At 45.2% G+C, this 15,412-nt stretch overlaps 1 protein-coding gene across 8 annotated transcripts in view; it reads right to left on the reverse strand.

Moving 5' to 3' along the window:
• LOC141059895 (ectonucleoside triphosphate diphosphohydrolase 8-like) overlaps window positions 1–13,801 on the reverse strand; it is a 38,166-nt gene extending 24,365 nt beyond the window's left edge. For 2 of the 8 annotated variants that reach the window (XM_073556091.1, XM_073556089.1), the window contains exons 1-4: window positions 13,784–13,801; window positions 9,789–10,079; window positions 9,281–9,418; window positions 5,519–5,636 (exon numbers count right to left, since the gene is read on the reverse strand). In XM_073556091.1, coding sequence (XP_073412192.1) covers window positions 5,519–5,636; window positions 9,281–9,406 — 244 coding nt within the window. In that variant the 5' untranslated portion in view covers window positions 9,407–9,418; window positions 9,789–10,079; window positions 13,784–13,801. Of the gene's footprint in view, window positions 1–5,518; window positions 5,637–5,778; window positions 6,007–9,280; window positions 9,419–9,788; window positions 10,080–13,735; window positions 13,754–13,783 lie in introns of those variants that run through there. The other 6 variants (XM_073556092.1, XM_073556090.1, XM_073556097.1 and 3 more) reach the window with 6 other exon arrangements.
• Between the last annotated feature and the right edge of the window lie 1,611 nt (window positions 13,802–15,412).

Consider the following 15,412-nt stretch of genomic DNA (forward strand, 5'->3'; position numbering starts at 1 on the left):
TTACAAAATCCGCGCGGATGAATCCGCACCTAATCCGCAGCGTGTGCACACAGCCTTACCCTAACGGGAAAATGGAGATAAATACTTTTTTTTAGTTTTATTATTTTTCCCTAACTAAGGGGGTGATAACGGGGGGTTGATTTACTATTTATGGCGGTTTTTATTTTTAGCGGCTGTCACACGCTAAAAGACGCTTTTTATTGTAAAAATAGTTTTTGCATCACCACATTTTGAGAGCTATAATTTTTCCGTATTTTGACCCACTGAGTCATGTGAGGTCTTATTTTTTGCGGGACGAGTTGACGTTTTTATTGGTACCATTTTCGGGCACGTGACATTTTTTGATCGCTTTTTATTCCTATTTTTGGGACGCAGAATGAACAAAAACCAGCGTTTCATGAATTTCTTTTGGGGGGGTGCGTTTACACCGTTCCGCGTGCGGTAAAATTGATAAGGCGGTTTTATTCTTCGGGTCAGTACGGTTACAGCGATACCTCATTTAGGTCGTTTTTTTATGTTTTTGTCGGTTTTATGCAATGAAAACTATTTTATATAAAAAATAATTATTTTTGCATCGCTTTATTCTGTGAGCTATAACTTTTTTATTTTTTCGCTGATGATGCTGTGTGGTGGCTCGTTTTTTGCGGGACAAGATGACGTTTTCAGCGGTACCATGGATATTTATATGCGTCTTTTTGATCGCGCGTTATTACACTTTTTGTTTGGCTGTATGATAATAAATCATTATTTTTTGCTTCGTTTTTTATTTTTATTTTTTAAGGGGTTCTCTAAAAGGGTTAACTAATGGGACAGTTTTATAGGGCGGGTCATTACGGACGCGGCGATACCTAATATGTGTACTTTTATTGGTTTTTTTTTTTATTATTTTCAAAAAATGAATTTATTGGGGAATATTTTTTTTTTTTTTTACTAATTTATTTGGCGATTTTTTTTAATTTATTTTTACATTTTTTTTTAATTTTTTTTTTACTTTATTACATAGTCCCAGGTGGGACATCACTGTCCTGTGACAGATCGCTGATCTGTCACATCACAGATCACTGTGACAGATCAGCAATCTGTCACAGGCATTGAAGCAGACTTCCTCTTGCCTGCGCTTTGCAGGCACTGAGGAAGCCAGCTTCCTCAGGTCCCCGAAGGCCCCCGTCGCCATCTTGGATTCGGGGGCCTGGAGGATAGGAGCCCCCCGCAGCAGCGCTGCACATTGCGCTGCCGTGGGGGGCTCAGGGAAGCACGGAGGGAGCCCCCTCCCTGCCGATGCTTCCCTTTAACTCCCGGTACACCGCGATCATGTTTGATCGCGGTGTGCAAGGGGTTAACGTGTCGGGGGCGGTCCGTGACACGTAGTGCCGGGTGTCAGCTGTGATAATCAGCTGACACCCGGCCGCGATCAGCGGCGCTCACCACGTGGGCGCCGCTGATCGCGGTAGACGTACTATCCCGTCCACGGTCATACGGGCCCGGGTACCGTGGACGGGATAGTACGTCGGATGTCAGGAAGGGGTTAAACAAACTGCACAGTCTCTCTTTGAAGTCACTCAGGGTATGTGACTCTCCTGAATACTGCGGTAGCCAGGCCGCTCCCGGTATGTAAGGCATAGACAGCGGCATTATGGGGACCGCTGCGGTAGGTGCTATTGGAGCCGTAGCCGCGTTGGGCCCTGCATCTTGCGGCGCTGAGGGGTTGGCGGGGGAGTCCGCTGCTGCATCGGCGCGTGCCTCCAACATTCTCTTCCCCCCCCTAGTTAACGTTAGCCAGGCCCCAGGGGTTGAGCAGGCTTACCGGCTGCAGGCCTCAGCTCCTCACTTCCCGCGCGGCACTTCACTTCTTCGCGCTCTTCGGCAGTCTCCACTCACGACAACCCGCCTCTTTGGTTTCCCGCGTGCGCCAAGCAGCGGGGTAATGGCGGTACTTTCACAAACAGTCTATAGCACACAACACAGTCTCTGGTACACAGGACCCGGGGACACCGGGCTCCGTAAATCCTGTTCGTGACGCCAAAATGGGTCGGCCTCCCAGGGCTCTGGGGTACTCGGTACCGGGCCGGTCTCTCAGAGAGAGGTGTCACAGCAGCGTTGACCCGGTCCGTGGCCCTGGGCGCCCTTGTAAAAGGGGTTGAGTGGTGGAATAAAGTTTGAGTGATTCGTGACACCACCTGTGGTGTTCGGCAATGAAGATGTTAAGCCGACGCTGCAGACAGATCCTCTGGGACAGAGGGTGGGGTGCAGCAGTGATGTTATAGCCCTCCACAGGTAGGGCTGATGGTCCCAGGGCAGTGTAGATAAAGAGGATAGGTGTTGAGGAAGAGGGTGCAGTGTCTGGCACAGAGATGTAGCAGTGCTGAAGAAGTTGCAGGAAGAAGGCAAGGACACAACAAAGTGTAGTTTCTTTACCTTTACTTTGTAAGTGCAGTCCAGGGTCCAGATTACAGATGGCACAGGAGCTGGAAGCAACTTAGGGATCTCTCTGTCAGATGGGTTGTGTAGTCTCCTCTCTATCGCTTACTTGAGGTACATGCAGTACTGTGTTACACTGACGTTCCTCCTTCTTCTTTCCTTTTGGATCTACCTCGTATGGCAGACAACTGTAGCCTTCTATCTCCTTTGGCTCACACATGGCTGTTGTGCCTCCGAGTCTTAGATGGGAATAGAGCATTTACAGCTTCCTATTCCTCTGGTTTCTGTTGCAGGACCATCAGTCTCCATACAACCTTGGAGACCAGGCTCCAGATCATGCGCTCCAGCTGGGAATCAGCCTCAACTCTCTGCTCAATCCCCCAGCTCCTCTCCCCAAGTTCACACACTTTGCCCTCCTCACAGAACTGACCATTTTCCCCTCCTGGCCCCCAGAGAGAAGCTCTTCCCCTTAGTATTTGTTCAGAGCTCCCTCTGCTGGCCTGGAGTGGGAACTGTGTTGTATGTAGAGATTAACTGTCAGAGAGACCCTTCATTGCTTCCAGGCATGACATCACACTCCCTAGGAGGAAGGTAATGCCATTGTGGTGACCATACTCCTGGGGGCGCCACACATGTAAGTCAGGTGGTCCTGATCTAATGTGTACGGCCACCTTCAGACGCCCATAGACAGTGCAGCTGGACTGGGGTCACTCACTGGAGTAAATAGCAGGTAAGTATATGGGCACAAGACCACTCAGGACGCCTACTTTACTAATGTAATGGCTCCTTTACGACTCCACCATGAGGTAGAGGAATTCCCTGGATGGCACAGAAGTGAATGTCAGGCATGGATTGCCCTGTCAATATTTGACTTTCCGAGACCTTTACACGTTATTGATTAATGACCTGAACTTGGCTTCATCACCAGAGGAGCACAATAGACGCCAGACACTTTCCTACCATAGGGAAGTTGTGTCTGACAGACCTCCACTGGAGTGAGGGCTTCTCGTAGCCCCTGATAACCATGTCACACTATTTACTACATCAGAATCATAGAGTATTTGGCGTCATAATACGTCTAATGTCAGTAAGAGCGTCCTGGTGATACACAATGTCATGACGGCACAGCACCTAGAGACGCTCCTGCAATGTCCCGATAGACTTCAGTACGAGTCACCGACAGCGGCAGGGACGCAGGGGTCTACAGTCATGGCACACAAACGTCTAATCAGCTAATAACTGAGCCTATTTCACATTGTAACCTGTGTAAGATCAGTGTTCTGCACTAGCATATCTTACCATATGTGATACTGACTGCTCAGCCTTGTATCTAGTCCTATCCTGTGTGATATTGTCTGCTGAGCTTTGTATCTAATCCTATCCTGTGTGATTCTGTCTGCTGAGCCGTGTATCTAATCCTATCCTGTGTGATACTGTCTGCTGAGCCGTGTATCTAATCCTATCCTGTGTGATACTGTCTGCTGAGCCGTGTATCTAATCCTATCCTGTGTGATACTGTCTGATGAGCCGTGTATCTAATCCTATCCTGTGTGATACTGAATGCTGAGCCATGTATCTAATCCTATCCTGTGTGATACTGTCTGCTGAGCCGTGTATCTAATCCTATCCTGTGTGATACTGACAGCTGAGCTGTGTATCTAATCCTATCCTGCGTGATACTGTCTGCTGAGCTGTGTAGCTAATCCTATCCTGTGTGATACTGACTGCTGAGCTGTGTATCTAATTCTATCCTGTGTTATACATTCTGCTGAGCCGTGTATCTAATCCTATCCTGTGTGATACTGACTGCTGAGCCGTGTATCTAATCCTATCCTGTGTGATACTGTGTGCTGAGCCGTGTATCTAATCCTATCCTGTGTGATACTGTGTGCTGAGCTGTGTATCTAATCCTATCCTGTGTGACACTGACTGCCGAGCCATGTATCTAATCCTATCCTGTGTGATACTGCCTGCTGAGCTGTGTATCTAATCCTATCCTGTGTGATACTGACTGCTGAGCTGTGTATCTAATCCCATCCTGTGTGATACTGGCTGCTGAGCCGTGTATCTAATCCCATCCTGTGTGATACTGACTGCTGAGCCGTGTATCTAATCCTATGAGTTGAGTTGTCGGCAATTTGTAGAGAATTAGAAGATGTGAAGTGATAATGCCACTGATGTTAAATATGATTGATAACGAGTGCACAACTCAGAGTGATGAAGAACAAGTGTAAATTAACATATTTTTTACTACAATTTGCATCACTTACAGCTACTGTTGTTTTTTTTTTTATTTTTAAATGGCCAAGTAAGACCAACCAGATTCAGGAGAACAGCAGGATTTACACCAGGTAAAAAAAGTTACCCATTTATAGCAACTGACCCCAAGGTCGGGGTACCCGGTAACTTTGGTCGCTACACCTGTTGTCTGACCAAAGTTTGCTAGGTGTCGCTGATATATTGCAATGCAATACAAGTGAATGGGGTCGTGTTGTGACCCTGAAAATACCCCGAGGGGCAAGTTGCAAGAAATCAAACCACGTTGTATTTTATGCGACTTCCTAGTTGCATTACCCCTGGTGGTCGCAATCTGACTCCATTCATTTGTATTCTGCTGCGATACATAGCAGACCTTGGTAACGCGATAGCTGTTGTGGCCAAAGTTGCAGTGTGGTCCAAGTAACATGGACGTGGCACAGTTCTGCTTTGTATCGTGCTTGCATACACCCCAAAGGGTTATTTAGTGTAAATACCGCTGTTCTCCTCCATCCGGCGTAGTTTTCCTTTTGTTCCTGCTCCTCTCCATTCCTGAGATACAGGCCTTTCTTACCTTTATATAAATCTAAACTTGTTAGGCAAGTGGGCGTGATCCTGGTGGACACGCCCACAGAGAAGTGGTGAAGACAATGCCCATTTGACTAATAAGACTAGGCTTTTCTATACAAGGAAGAAAAGGTCATATCTTAGAAATGGAGATGCACAAAAAGAAAAGTAAAACATTGTCAGATTCAGGGGAATGGCGCCATTTACACCAGGTAACACATATGACATATTAATGGTATTCTGTACCACCTGGTGTTGTACAATAGGAAAACTGTACCGTGAACCTCGCACATGTGGATCTGAGAAACTATCCCGGTGTCATTCTCCTTGTGCGCCGGCCACTGGTATAAGTAGAGCGAAGTATGAGATGATCCAGCATCAAACACCAAGCCGTACTGCAAGACAGGACGCACAAAATATACCGTCATACAGTAACACATATACACCACAGAGAAGAGGCCTCACCATATTATAGAAGTAACACTAATAAGTATTGACTGGGGGCAATATAAGAACATAACGCCGGCGGTAACTCACAGCGCAATATCGAAGTGACACAGTAGAAGATGCACATTGCTATAAAATGACCGTAAAAACAAATGGGTGGCAATGTGGTCGGTTACAGCAATCTCTCTCTATTTCCTCATCCATCATACATACACGAGAAGTGATGACTTGGAGGAGCCGCTTTTACGACTGTGACCTCATAAACTTTTTGTGTTTGTTTATACCCTGAAACGACAGGGCGTGTAACGCCTGCGAGCTGTGTATATCCTGCTCTATATAATATGTGCAAATAACCAGAAAGGGCGTGTGCCTGACATCCAATAACGAGGCATTAATTAACATCTGACCTAATTAAAGGGAACCTGTCAGCAGGATTGTGCACAGTAACCTACAGACAGTGTCAGGCTGGCGCCCCATGCTCAGTATTTGGCGAGTTTTTTACCCCAAAACCAAGAGTGGGTGAAAAATGCAGAAGGGGCACAAATGTTTCTATTATGCTTTTCCTCTGACCGTTCCATTCCACTCCTGGTTTTACTGGGGCAAAAAACTCACCAAATACTCAGTGTATGCACATGGCCTAACCAGTATAACGGCGCCCGCCTGACACTGTGTGTAGGTTGCTGTGTACACTCCTCCTGATGGGTTCCCTATAAGACTCCATCCACAAGTGTTACAGAGGATTTAGGACTGGCAGATGTGTGTATGTTAAAAAAAAAATACTGAGCTAAATGAAGGTCAAGCTTACGCAGGTTGATCGTAGTTCAGCTGATTGGCGGCTGTTTAATAGGTTGTTTGGACACGCTGACCGCACTTTTATATGCACAGGATGATCGTTAAAACAATTGTTCTTTGCCCGTAGACTAGCTTTGTTATTGGCAGTACATCACATGTTTACCCAGGCGAATGTGCTGCCAAGAACGAGCTTGCTTAATTAAAGGGATTGTCCAGTGAAAATAATTTATGACCTATCTACAAGATAGGTGATCGCTTATTGATGGGAGGGGATACGGCTCTTTTATCCCCATAAGATGGAGTGGCAGTGAGCATGCCTAACCGCCGCTCCAATCATTCCTCAGAGGGCTGCACTCAGCTTTTTCTGCTACCCACATAGAGAATGAATGGTGAGGCGGATGTTTGATCTTTTAAACATTGTTTTTTTCTATTTCAGTTTTTGAAAATCCCCTGGTGATAAAAAAAAAAGTGCCTGATGTGTCAGATGAAAGAGTTAAATTGACTCCAAAATGTATTGGTTCAATAAAATTTCTTTTTTTTACTGTTCTCTGTCACCGGATACTGGCAGCTCCCCCCCTAAAAAAAAATGCATTTTTAATCTTATCCTTCCACCAAACGAAAGAGCCTGTCACTTCTGTGATGCAGCTCCTGATGGAAAACGCTCCAAACTAGATGCTGTCCAATCAGGAGGCTGTAAAAAAAAAAGCTTCAGAAAAAAAAGTATATGTACTCATGGATTTTTTAAACATTTTTTAAGGTGACTTGAAAAGTTGTGTTTTCTAGTGGAAACCACCTAAAGAAATGCTCCCCTTCTTTGGGGAGTTTTTAGAGGATTTTTTTTGCTTCCTCAAGCCGTTTTTGGAACTGTTTTATTTCTGAAGTGTCTTTTTTTAAATTCAGCTTTATGATTGGGCAGCGCTTAGTTTGTAGCATTTTTCCATTAGGAGCTGATTTACAAAAGTGGCATTCGCTTTCTTTTTTAACCAGGCGTTTTTCAAAACCCGAAACCGAAAAAAACTAATTTTCGTAGAAACTTAAAGGTTACACTTTATGCCAATAAGAGGCAGAGACTGGAGTCAGACGGCTGCAGGAAAGATGCAATAATTGAAAGAAGGAAGTCTCTACCAGTCCCACAAGGTTGTAAATAAAGCTGTAACTCTTGTGGCGTAGATAGAAACTGGATGTGTCACAATGCAGGAATTCCTTTAATCGCACGGAATAAGAAAGTGATCCCTCGTGGACATGACATTAAATCTCAAAATAGGAATACATTTTTTTTCTGACTGTTCTATCTCTGCCTCATTAACACTTATACTGTGCTCTACGCTGAGCACTTGCATTAGGGTTTCCACTCAAGGCCCCCAAATAGCCAGATAAACTGATCTTTTGTGTCCACCAGGGAAAAGAGAGGCCAAACTGAGTCCAAAGTATCTCCCAATGAACTTGGGTCTGTCTGAATTGTGTATTTCAGAAGTATTATAGGAATACCTAGATAGCAGTGCTCAGTGTAGAGCACAGGATAAGTGTGAATCCAGCCTTATTACATCAAGATAGTTGGCTTACTGTTCATTGCATTAGCTAAGCCAGCTGTCTTCAACCATGACAAAAAAGGGGGCCAGCTGATTGCTCTGTTAATTAGCTGAGGCTGTTCTCAGTCAAGATTGATGGGAGCTGGCTTAGCTAATAACATGTGCACCCAGCCAGCCCCCTCCACACACAGATCTAATGATGTATTTGACACAGGAAACACGCTTCTGTAACAAGCGCAGTGCTGGAAGCGGAGCTAGTAGGAATCGGGACTAGCAGTGAGATGGAGGTTTGCTTATACTTTATGAAATTATACATAATTATACATTTTAATCTATACAGTACTATGCAAAATGTTTAGGCCGGAACAGTGTGGAAAAAATGTTTGAAAGTAATAGGCTTTCAGTAATAGAAGTGTTAATAGTTTATTATCAACAAAATACAAGGTGAATGAAGGAAAGAGAAATGTAAATCCCATCAATATCAGGTGACCGCCTGTCTCCTCCATGACTTCTTCTCATCACTTGAACACAGTTTGGAGGAAACTTGGCAGGAGGTTGTTCCAAACACCTTGGAAGACTGACCCCAGATCTTCTATGTGGCTTGTGCAGATCATTCCGTGTCTTCATGTGACCCCCATATAGCCTGAAGGATGTGACATCAGGGCTGGGGGGCCTGATAATCACCCCCAAGACTTCTCTTTCTGTGGTCAGTTCTCCATGATGTTTTTGACAATCTCCCTGCGGAGCCCCTTCAAAAACTTAACCTTTGTAACTTTTTATAACAAAAAGTATTCGTTTGAGAAAACCAAATAAAAATTAATTGAAGAAAAGCAGTGTGTGCTGTAGAAAGGAGAAGTGATGAAGGTGACGGGCGGTCACCAAATACTGATGGGATTTATATTTGTTTTGTTCATTCTTTTTGCATTAAACTATTAATACTTCAAAGCTTCTTACTCAGCAGCATTTATTCCACACATGCCTAAACCTTTCACAGTAATATGTCTATATTTATTTGTTTTAAAGTGGACTGTCTCTTTATAGAGCATTTCCAGCACAAGTTCCTCTTTTGTCCGTTGAGTTACTTACTATAAAATCTGTAAGTTATATCTCTCTCGGCGGAGAAAAAGGTGACAACCAGTATGGCCACCATTACAGCAGTGTAGGGATCCTGCCTAATCAATGATCGATCCCTTATTCCAATATCACAATTCTGGAAGAACGGTCAGTGGCGGGAGTACAGCTGCCAACTATGGTAGATGGTGGGATCTTACCTTGTTAGGTGACGGCTGATATATGTTTCTGGTACCTACTACGCTGAGTATAAGAGCAATGATCCCAGACACAATGGAGATGCAGATCAGACATCCTACCGCCAGACCCTTGCGGTTTCTGCACATGACGGCATCGACCTGCAGAACACCAGACGTAGGCTCAGAGTCTGAAGGGTTAAGGACAACGGCGCAAGTACAAAATATATCCAACATGACAAAGTAACAAGGGCAGTAAGAATATTACAGAAGAAAGCATATGGAAAGGCCGCCCGCCATCTGGAGCTCACAATGGGTGACTTTGGGATCAGGCAGTGCCAATAGCTAGGCAGGAGGTGGTTTTAGTGGTTTCCCCTCTTACGAAACATATCCGAAAAGGGCACGTGACAAAAAGCACAATATCAGGAGCACAGGTGACAGTGACAACAAGAACTCTTCTGGGAACATAGAGGTTTTGGGTTGGAGAAGCCATGGTATAATGCCAAGTGTGGTGAGCAGAGAGGCAACGTACCTGTTCTTGGTAGTGGCAGTCCGGAGAGATCTCCCGTCCTCTCCTCTTCTCTTGGGTCAATGTGCAATGTTTGTAGTGTCACTGTGTGTTTGATGCAGCAGGTTCACAACCCCTCCCTCCCAGCAGGTATCCAATCACCTGGGCAGGACTGGTGCCAACGTCTTCTAGTCTGGCACAAGGTTTCAATACACTGACTTGCCAAAAGAAGCTAGGCACAATTATAGTCCCATTGCAAATTCTCCATGTGCTGCATTTAGTAATTTACTTCTCGGAATGTTGACTTTACAGTATCTGAACAAAAAGAGGAGAAAGTATCACGTAGGACAGGATTAGATAGACATGGATCAGCAGACAGTATCATACAGGATGGGATTAGATACACGGCTCAGCAGACAGTGTCATACAGGATAGGATTAGATACACAGCTCAGCAGTCAGTATCACACAGGATAGGATTAGATACACAGCTCAGCAGACCGTATCACACAGGATAGGATTAGATACACAGCTCAGCAGACAGTATCACACAGGATAGGATTAGATACACAGCTCAGCAGTCAGTATCACACAGGATAGGATTAGATACACGGCTCAGCAGGCAGTATCACACAGGATAGGATTAGATACACGGCTCAGCAGGCAGTATCACACAGGATAGGATTAGATACACAGCTCAGCAGACAGTATCACACAGGATAGGATTAGATACACAGCTCAGCAGACAGTATGACACAGGATAGGATTAGATACACGGCTCAGCAGTCAGTATCACACAGGATAGGATTAGATACACGGCTCAGCAGACAGTATGACACAGGATAGGATTAGATACACAGCTCAGCAGTCAGTATCACACAGGATAGGATTAGATACACGGCTCAGCAGGCAGTATCACACAGGATAGGATTAGATACACAGCTCAGCAGACAGTATCATACAGGATAGGATTAGATACACAGCTCAGCAGACAGTATGACACAGGATAGGATTAGATACACGGCTCAGCAGTCAGTATCACACAGGATAGGATTAGATACACGGCTCAGCAGACAGTATGACACAGGATAGGATTAGATACACAGCTCAGCAGTCAGTATCACACAGGATAGGATTAGATACACGGCTCAGCAGGCAGTATCATACAGGATAGGATTAGATACACAGCTCAGCAGTCAGTATCACACAGGGTAGGATTAGATACACAGCTCAGCAGTCAGTATCATACAGGATGGGATTAGATACACAGCTCAGCAGTCAGTATCACAAAGGATAGGATTAGATAGACATGGATCAGCAGACAGTATCATACAGGATGGGATTAGATACACGGCTCAGCAGACAGTGTCATACAGGATAGTATTAGATACACAGCTCAGCAGTCAGTATCACACAGGATAGGATTAGATACACGGCTCAGCAGACAGTATCACACAGGATAGTATTAGATACACGGCTCAGCAGTCAGTATCACACAGGATAGGATTAGATACACGGCTCAGCAGACAGTATCACACAGGATAGGATTAGATACACGGCTCAGCAGACAATATCACACAGGATAGGATTAGATACACGGCTCAGCAGTCAGTATCACACAGGATAGGATTAGATACACGGCTCAGCAGTCAGTATCACACAGGATAGGATTAGATACACGGCTCAGCAGTCAGTATGACACAGGATAGGATTAGATACACGGCTCAGCAGTCAGTATGACACAGGATAGGATTAGATACACGGCTCAGCAGTCAGTATGACACAGGATAGGATTAGATACACGGCTCAGCAGGCAGTATCATACAGGATAGGATTAGATACACAGCTCAGCAGTCAGTATCACACAGGGTAGGATTAGATACACGGCTCAGCAGTCAGTATCATACAGGATGGGATTAGATACACAGCTCAGCAGTCAGTATCACACAGGATAGGATTAGATACACGGCTCCGCAGTCAGTATCACACAGGATAGGATTAGATACACGGCTCAGCACACAGTATCATACAGGATGGGATTAGATACACAGCTCAGCAGTCAGTATCACACAGGATAGGATTAGATACACGGCTCAGCAGTCAGTATCACACAGGATAGGATTAGATACACAGCTCAGCAGTCAGTATCACACAGGATGGGATTAGATACACGGCTCAGCAGTCAGTATCACACAGGATAGGATTAGATACATAGCTCAGCAGTCAGTATCACACAGGGTAGGATTAGATACACAGCTCAGCAGACAGTATCACACAGGATAGGATTAGATACACGGCTCAGCAGACAGTATCACATAAGACAGAATTAGATACACAGCTCAGCAGACAGTATCACACAGGATAGGATTAGATACACGGCTCAGCAGTCAGTATCACACAGGATAGGATTAGATACACGGCTCAGCAGACAGTATCACATAGGATAGGATTAGATACATAGCTCTACAGACAGTATCACATAGGATAGGATTAGACTCACTGCTCAACAGACAGTATCACACAGTAAATTTACATGCACATACGTTTTTTCGTCAGTCAGCTAAAAGTAAATGAACCTCATGGATTCACCCAATGAATCCGGTACAAGGGACAATTGTGAATTTGCAAAATTTAATTCTGTCATTTTACTGTTTTTACTGTTACTCATCTATATTTAGTATTCAACTGCTTGTCTTCGCACAGTCAACAATATTAGGGTGCTCCCTGCATACAGACCCATACAGCTCTCATTGCACTCAATGAGGAATCTATTTGCTCCTTAACGCCGCCTAGTGGTGGGAGTTTCATACCAGACCCAGCTCTGCTCCAAACCCTATGAATATTTATTACGTTATTACCATTACCAAGTTGTTGCCGGAGAACAAGCTGATATTTACAGTTGTAGCTGAATGATGGTAATGTAATATTTGTCACTATATGTGACTATTTTGTTACATTTTGTATATTCAAAACATGTCAAACAGAGGAAAATGGACTACTAGTATTAGAGATCTGTCCACCACCTCGTCTCTGGTTCACCAGGACACATTCTGCTTTCTTAAACTGAAGGCGTTCAGTGCTCATTCACACTGCTCCCTTTCTGTACTGTGCAGAAGAGGAGATACCGGATCTGAAACGCCCCTTGCGGTCCTTATAGTACTGTAGGTTCTGCCTCTATTATAAAATCACATTTGACTACAGGATAGTAAGCCTCTAAAGGCCCTGTACACATTAGATGGCCGCGTCTCCCACTTGTTCGGCTGAGTGATTTTGTGGCTAAATATCATATGGACGCATTGGTCAATAAATCCGCTCAGCCATTATCATGACCACAGAGACTTGCACATCCGGTGATTATTGGCCATGTCACCACTTCCTTTCAGCCAGCATTGGTCACTTGGGAACCTATCATCAGTCAACCCAACGCCAAATACAGATCCCCCAGGGCCGGACTGTTAAGGGCTGGCGGAACACACCAAATAATAAGATGGTGTTTAGGTGCGTTCGCAGCCCGGGGTCCACCGTGCAGAGGTGTTAACTGCTGCTCGGTAATGGCGGACGCGATATGGCGGTGAAATAACGGCACACACGGGGTTAACCTCACCCAAGGTGTACCGAGGCGAACTCTTATGACTTAGAGCCGCACTACCGCAAATAATAGATGCCGTAGCCTGTTTTCGCTCACAGAGCTCGGCAGAGTAAGCGCTAGCGTAACGTCACAGAACTCAGCCCTTAGACAGCAGGACTGAAGTCCCTCTAGACCGCTAGCGCCCGGCACCGCGACTGCGATACCAACAGGGATCAAATAAATGGCGTGTGCAAGTGTGCAGACGGCCGGTATGCACTGTGGCCTACAGGCTAGCCACTAGCAGGCGCTGACTCAGTCTCTAAACCCTAACAACAGACGTATCAAAGGGTAGGGGTTTCATAATGAGACAGACACCAGATACATGCATCCATCATCATACACACCAAACTATTTGAGTCTATCTTAGCGCATGGCCGAGCGGCCATGCGAACCTTTTATAGCCGCAGGCGTCCGTGATCCTCCTTGCTTCTCGGATGGGCCAATCCGAACACGAGCAGGACCTGAGCACATGACCTTTGATCTCTAATGGGAGATCACTCCACAGGCATGCTCAGTGGCCCGACATGAGGACTTAGTCCCTGGAGGATCTTGCTGCTGAGCAGCATGCATTGCCAAAGCTGAACCAGGGGTGGCAGCAGCAAGCAAACCCACGGAGCTGGTCTGGACAGAGCGCCGGGACCGACGAGTTTGCTGAGCAAGGTCCTCTGCGGCTGGAGAGGAATGGGAGACCGTCGGAGGCAAGGCTCGGGATTCCCGCTGTGCAGCGCCGGAAATCCGACGCCTAACACGGACTGGCCATCTAGCAATTCTGGCAAATGCCAGAAGGGCCTATCTGGTTGTGAGCCACCTTGTCTGCTGTGTTGTTACCAGAATCAGTGTTCTCAAGACACTTATACTATTAAGAGTTGTGATGGAACACAAAGTCGCTGACTCCGTCCCTTACCCCAGCAGTCCACTGGTATCATTAGAAGTATTTGTCTTGTAGTAAATCTTCCTCTCCTCCAACCAGGGTAATATTAGTAGTAATATATCCCATCTGGTGCTTGGGGTCAGTGACAGCATAGTCCGTACCTGAGATCCCCACTCACAATCTGTGACACTACCCCCTTCATGCCATGTGAGATGGCAGAGGGGCCATTGACCCCTCTTGTGTACCACAGTTCAGGTGTGACTGCACCCTCTGGAGCCAGACCCCTACAATTAGGTTTGTTGTCTCAATAGCGGGATCCGAGTGTATTTAGGGTATTTGAAATGAGCTGCCTGGAGATATCGTACATAGGAAAAAATAAATTTTGCCTGGCAAGGCTGGTGTCACCATGGTGTTCCTGTGTCTGGTAATGGGTTAAGTATCTTCATTTCTCTCTCTCCCGGTACACACAGCACAGACAATGGCAGAATTGTCACAGCCTTATTATGGTGCAAACAAAATCACTGTATCTCCCATTACATTTCACCCACTTCATCTGCAGAAACTTTATTCCTCTGGGTACTGACTCATCTGAGGAAGTCCTGCACAAATGTCGATTTTCTGGCACACGGAGGTTATTTTTAAAGGGACCATTTTTCATTTTTGTGTTTTCATTTCAAGACTTTGTAGAAAAAAAAAATTGTTTTGTGTTGCCATTTTTTTGAGACCCTTTTTTATTTTTTCATTCATATAGCTGTATGCTTGTTTTTCATTTGGTGATCTGGAGTTTTTATCGGTACTGTTATGGAGTATATACAACGTTTTGATGGCTTTTTATTGTAATGTTTTGAAAGGTATGGTAACAAGGAAAGAGCGGCCCCCTGGAGGTTCGGGTTCATATACCAGACCAAACTTTAGTCTAAGGTTTGGGTACTAGAACTGTACCCCAACTTCAACCCGAATCCCATTGAAATCAATGAGGACCTGAACTTTGGAGCTGGAAAATCTTTCTTTTCATACCCCCGAACTGTAAAACGGACTTCCACGAGAAGTTTGTGTTCAGAGTTCAGCACCTAGTGTCCAGTATGAACCCCGAACTTTACAGTTCTAGTTCGCTCATCTCTAATGGTAACCAAAAAATGGCAATTCTGAT

The sequence above is a fragment of the Dendrobates tinctorius genome, unplaced genomic scaffold (assembly GCF_039654945.1).
Source record: "Dendrobates tinctorius isolate UK_male_01 unplaced genomic scaffold, ASM3965494v1 ptg000231l, whole genome shotgun sequence".
Taxonomy (NCBI): domain Eukaryota; kingdom Metazoa; phylum Chordata; class Amphibia; order Anura; family Dendrobatidae; genus Dendrobates; species Dendrobates tinctorius.